This window comes from Magnolia sinica, chromosome 11 (assembly GCF_029962835.1).
Source record: "Magnolia sinica isolate HGM2019 chromosome 11, MsV1, whole genome shotgun sequence".
NCBI classification, from domain to species: Eukaryota; Viridiplantae; Streptophyta; class Magnoliopsida; order Magnoliales; family Magnoliaceae; genus Magnolia; species Magnolia sinica.
The window spans coordinates 35,723,178-35,728,990 of record NC_080583.1 but is presented as its reverse complement, the minus strand read 5'-3'; the positions used below and the strand labels follow the sequence as shown (position 1 = coordinate 35,728,990).

Below are 5,813 nucleotides of genomic sequence, written 5' to 3'. Positions count from 1 at the left end.
GCAATGCTCAGTTTTTGCATATGATGTCCTCTCATTGCCCAGCACCCATCATAGTTGGTTGAATAGATGTCACAGAGAAATTTCTCCTTGAGTTTCGAGGCATGCATTAGTCACACAAAACCCCGAAGGTACATTTCTGCTTCATCCACCCAGCTCTAGCTCTACTGGCAACATCCTGGTCACTCCCCATCCTCTAGCTCTACTTAAATCTCTGGTAATTTCTTGCCTTAAGCATACCATTTTGTCTTGTGTAGACTGATGGGATTATGACTCCCTCTACTTAAATCTTTGCTATCCAACTGTTAGAATTGTTATAGTGGCCTTGTACGTATATGCACTGTTTATGCTCAACTCTTGACTCAACTCAGCCCCATCTAGTCGACTCAATTGAACTAGTTTTTTTTTTAAATTAATTAATTAATTTATTTATTACTGACAAAAACTCAAGAAGACTAGAAAAAAAACTCAATAAACCTCTAGCAAACTTCCTAGATTCGACGGATGGCAATCATCCCAAGTGAATGTGTTTCCACGGAAGCCAATATCTAAGATTCCATTGTCATCCATCAATTCCTATGCCCCCTTGGTTTTCTTTTCCATGGGTGAAAAACAATGTTGAAGTCTCCCGAAAGCATCCATGGCTAGGTGAAAGAATTAGATAGATGTTTTTTTTTTTTGTTACTTTGTTGGTTTGAAGATCGCTTGGGTATTGATTTCATTGTGCAGGTATTGGGCTTCGAGTCTGATTTCCTTGTGCAGGTATTGTTTACTTTTATTTATTTATTTATTTATTTTGACTTTTTTTCCCTTTCTTTAGAGTTTTGTCTGCATATAAAGATTCCATCAAAGAGCTAGTTTGATGTACCGATTTCTGCTTGTCTTGACCTAAGGATTTTAAAGGCACCAACGATTTTGATTTGATTTGTTTTGATTTCTGGCCATAATCTTCTAGTTTTTCGTTTAAGGGATTGGATTGATCTTCTAGAGGTATACAGTGATCACAATTTATGTATAACTTTGCAATAGTAGGCCTTGGTTACTACATTTAGCATGTTTTCTTGATGGCTTAAATGTATCCAACTCAGTTTTATCCATGTTTTAATCAAATCTGTAATGTGATCGTTCTTCTATTGGTACGTGTGCCCATTTGTCATTTCTTTATAAATTTTTGCATATAATCCTTCATGGGAAGTGAGAAATTGGAGGATAGTCCCAATGCACTAGAATTTAAAATGGTAGTTAGTATCCTGATGTACCCGTTTCGTACACGGGGGGCTCATTATTGTTGATCCACAATATTGATCTTGTGGGATCCATTGTAGATTGAGGATGAGCTAGGCTCTTCCAGATTGAGAGATGTAACCATTTTTTGGCATGGTCCATTGACAGTGAGTAAGATTGTCTTGTGATCTTCATTTTGTGGCCTATGAAATATATGCTGAACCTAGTAGATCTTCAACAACATAGGGAAGACAAAAACCTTTAAACTAATGGAGTTTCAATGGTCCCATAGTCTCTCTAAATCAACAGTCTTATATGTAGAGATAAAGACAGGCAGTTAATTTTAAACCAAACACCATGTTACAACAGAACCAAACACCACCTACTTCATTGAGAACATCAACAATATGCAGAAATCCTCTCAAATGAAAAAGACTTGCTAATTAGATTAACCTTCAATGTTGGCTTTCCATTAAACCATCATCATTGTTATCTTAACCCTCAATGTTAGTTTTCTATTTTTATACATGGATGCTTTATTGTTTATTTACTTATGACTAATTTGAAAACATAACCAAGACTTTTTTGTATACTTTTTTACTTGTAGTGTAAGGTTTAAAAGGGATGTAGTGTATGGTATTGAAAGTTTTAATTCCATGCTGTTTTTTGTCTTGCGAGATGTAAGTTGCCCCATTGGCTTTACTAATATAGAATGTTCTAGATTATTTATATTGTCAATTGATCTTTATAGTTCCCATCCTTATTCACGGTCTCTCATTATGATGTTTATGCAAGTGAAAGATGTCTTCTTTCCATGGTACAATGCATTTGTACCTACTGACCAAGTCACTCTTTACACATCATCCAAGTTCACTTTCTATGTCAACAGAAGCTGAGTTTTGGTCAATGAGCAAGGTAAGTTATATCTATGCTTGGATTTATTATTTACATCATTCTATTTTAGTACATTATTGATGATTTTTAAACTCTGTTAAATGCTTTAGCTTCTAGATCAAGCTCTTTCACGAGAAGAATGTACTCTCCTTTTCATATTTTCATCAAGGGATACCAAAAGATTACGATTTAATTTATGACAGGAATACTTCTTGTGATTTGTTTCCGTACAGAATTTGCTTGATGTTGATGCCCATAGAACATCAAAGCTACGTGTGGGTTCCAAAAGTGCTAGGCTTGTTGATCTAAGGCCATTGACTAATAGTTGGGTACAAAATGCAACTTCTATAGTTTTCTTTTCTTTTGTTTATTTATATGCATGTTGGTTTTATGGAAGTTGAAATCTTGAAAATGTTGGTATAGCTATTGTAGGAAAAAACCTTGAAAAGTTAATAATGATTTTGAGGCATCATGTTGGTTTTTGCTACAACATCTGCCATCATGGCAGGCAGGTGGACTATTAGAAACAGGTGGATAGCTTAGGAAAATTTTGCATTTTTTAAAAACCCATATATCTGTTTCATAATCTGTGGCTCACTTCATTATTGGATTGACCTGATTCTTTGATTGTGGACGTCAGCATAATGGGACCCTTGTGATGGATGGTCCGATCCCATACCTTTATGCGACCATTCAGACGTGTGTAGGCTTAGTGAAGCTCCTTTTTTCTTGTAATATGGCTTTTCTTTCTTTCTTTTTTTTCATTCTTTTTTCTTCTTCTTCTGCCCCTCTCTCGCCCATGTCTCCAATAATAGTCTAAGTAAAATCCTTTTAATGTTGATGCAGATTTACTTGTAGCAATCTGCTCCAACTACAACTAGATCGAACACTGAGCTCTAATTTTTCAATCAAATGTTGCCGCAACACACATCATCTTGATTTTGGTAAAGAGATTGCATGGTGGGGACCACCTATGAACACAGATAAAGTACTAGCTTCTATATCTAGTCTTCTTTTTTCATGTACATCACAAATTGTGTTATCTGTGTTTTAGGGGTCATTTGGCAACCTAGAATTTAGAAATTACTAAAGAATTTATTTTCAGGAAACAAATTCTCTGATGTAATTAGACGTTCACCAATCAGCCACTTAGGAAATCAAATTTTTTGCAAAAGCAGATGACACATCATCTGCTGTTAACCTTGCTTGTAATCTCCTTCCATCTACTGATGAATCAAGCAGTTGACTATAATCTTTACACCAATAACATTATTATATATTAAAAAAATCATTTTTTAATCTTTTTGTAATACAGTCATCCATGCTACTAACGTTATTTATACAAGGTTTTTCTTTTTTTTTTTGGCTTTCAGGAAGCATCAGCCATTTCTGGCTCGGAGTCTATGGATTATATTGTATTTCATCTTGCCACCACTAATGGTAAGCAACAACTCTATGCTAAAATGGCCTTTTTGATATAAAACTGACAATTTAAAATAATGGTCTGCCACTTTTAATTGCAGGATCCTCTACGTCCTACTTGGTTAGCATTGTCCTGTTTTTGAATATTATAACGCACATTCTTTTGTTCGACCAAGCAATGGTAATAGCAGGGCCTTCATTGGGTTAACCTAGGCTATTCAACTGGTGAGACCCATCATTTAGTAGGCCATCCCATAAAAGATGAACCTAGCCATCCAATGAAAATGGACAATTGCAACAAATGGTCCTCTTTTAATGGGGTCCAATCAGATGGTCAGGTTCATCTCATGGGGTAGACCTGAGCCATCATGTAGAGGGGCCGCTTTATACACCATGACATCCACAAATACACTGAGCCTTACAGAATTCTTTGAAGAAATTTTTTGAGTATTTGCACATGAAACTTCCTTCTTAATATCAGGGGATATATGGCGATCTACACTTGAGGTGTGCATAATTGCATATTCTTTTGAATATTGTGTGAATTCTCAAAAATATATATTAAATATGTGTACGGTGAACTAGGTTTTGAGGAAAGTGATGGGTGTCGTGGCATCGAAGGGCCTGCTTATAGAAGATAATGTCATGTCCAGGTACTTTGTTAATTGCTTGGTTGCTTGTAAAGTTCCTGGAATTAGTATCAACAATAAACAGACATTCAACCTATTCTTTGGCAGGTTTTATACCTCTCTTCTGCATTATCTCCATTTGGTTCTCTCCAACCCAAAAGGTTCCATATCGGAGCATGTAATCTCCTAACTTCTACTATCCAAATTAATCTTTAGAGCTTTATTTTCAATTAATGCATGGTTTCCAATGTTGTTTTCTCATTTAGTCTTTCAAATATGTATTTCTGCAGGTAGCAAGTTTTGTAGCATCATTGCAAATATTCTTCATGTGTGCCCTAACTAATAAAGGGCTTTTACTGTTACCAAATTCTAGCTGTAAAGAGAAGGAAGTTGTCTCTTTGCATACAGGTAATGCTACGTGTGGAAAGCTATTATTATCTAGGGTTTGGTCTCGAATATTTTGACATTACTGCATTTTTCCGTCTGCATTTCAACTTGAAGGATCTTTGTCAAGTTGATCTTAAATCAGTTAGTGCTCATTGGAAGATACTTTTGCCAACCAGTGATGTGCTACAACCAAGGTGAGCCATCCTGATCCCATCTTATCTTTTGTATGAATTTTTTGTTCTCATTTCCTTTATTGTCATCAGTTCAAAAGAAAAGCCTTCTTAGATCACTTACTATCAGTTTTTTATAATATACTTTTTCTTTCCACAGGAAGTATCAGGCAACTCTAATGACATGCTTGCTTTTCGATCCCATCTTAAAGGTTTTGATTTTGATTTTGGTTCTTTATTTTTTTTCATTTGTGCCTTGTTCATAAATCATATTTTCTCTAGTCAGCCTTGCTTTAAAGCATGTTACATAATTTGTTTCTTATATGTTCTTTTCTTACCAGCTAATGATTTCCAAAGTCCAGTAGTTGTGTCTTGTGACTGACTATTCCTACCCCATCACATCTGCAGACACAGATTGCAGCTGCCTTAACTTTAGCTGCCATGTTGGATGGTCCTTCATCCATTTTTCTGCAAGTAGTAGAATACAAAGAATCCACTAAACGTGGACCATTTACTACTCTTTCAAGCTCCCTCGGTGAAATTCTAATGCAGCTTCATACGGGTAGAGGAGAAGTAACATGTTTTAGATTTTGTAGGTAAAGCTCGTCTCAAACCCATGGCATCGTTGTTGAAGCACAAAGTTCTTTTCATTGATCCATGGGCTTGAACAAATATGTTGTAGAGCTACTCATCCTTTACAAACTAAACTATTAGGTGTGCTTGCGGTTGGAGTTGGCCATTCGTTTATTTATATACCAGCTTGCTTCCATGTGCTCATGTGTGCAAGCTTACTATACTTGATTCGTCATGAAATGCATAGTGGATTGTTGGCATCCTCATTCAAAGTTCTCATGCTTCTGATTGCTGCTACTCCGTATGGTTTCGTCTTTAAATGAGATTTTTGTTTTGATTGAAGTTTCTCTTATCATCTGTACACACTACTCGGCAGAGTTGTATTGGATTTTGTCATGTTTATGTTTTATGGCACCCTATCATATTCGATTATTTTTCTTTTCTATTTTATTAGCATCTTTTATCTACTCATTGCACTACCTACTACACTGTACATTCCCAGTCACTATACTTCTCC

At 35.7% G+C, this 5,813-nt stretch overlaps 1 protein-coding gene and 1 long non-coding RNA gene across 2 annotated transcripts; both read left to right on the top strand.

Moving 5' to 3' along the window:
- The first annotated feature begins 2,023 nt into the window (after nt 1-2,023).
- On the top strand, nt 2,024-3,437 carry LOC131219029 (uncharacterized). The gene is made up of 3 exons (XR_009157968.1): nt 2,024-2,136; nt 2,319-2,645; nt 2,756-3,437. It is a non-coding gene; the product is annotated as an uncharacterized LOC131219029 (long non-coding RNA).
- A 700-nt stretch (nt 3,438-4,137) lies between these two features.
- On the top strand, nt 4,138-5,402 carry LOC131218092 (uncharacterized). The gene is made up of 6 exons (XM_058212775.1): nt 4,138-4,190; nt 4,275-4,344; nt 4,457-4,468; nt 4,575-4,747; nt 4,884-4,935; nt 5,132-5,402. The coding sequence occupies exons 1-6, from the start codon at nt 4,138-4,140 to the stop codon at nt 5,321-5,323; spliced, it is 552 nt and encodes a 183-aa protein (XP_058068758.1). The 3' UTR covers nt 5,324-5,402.
- Nucleotides 5,403-5,813: the final 411 nt, after the last annotated feature.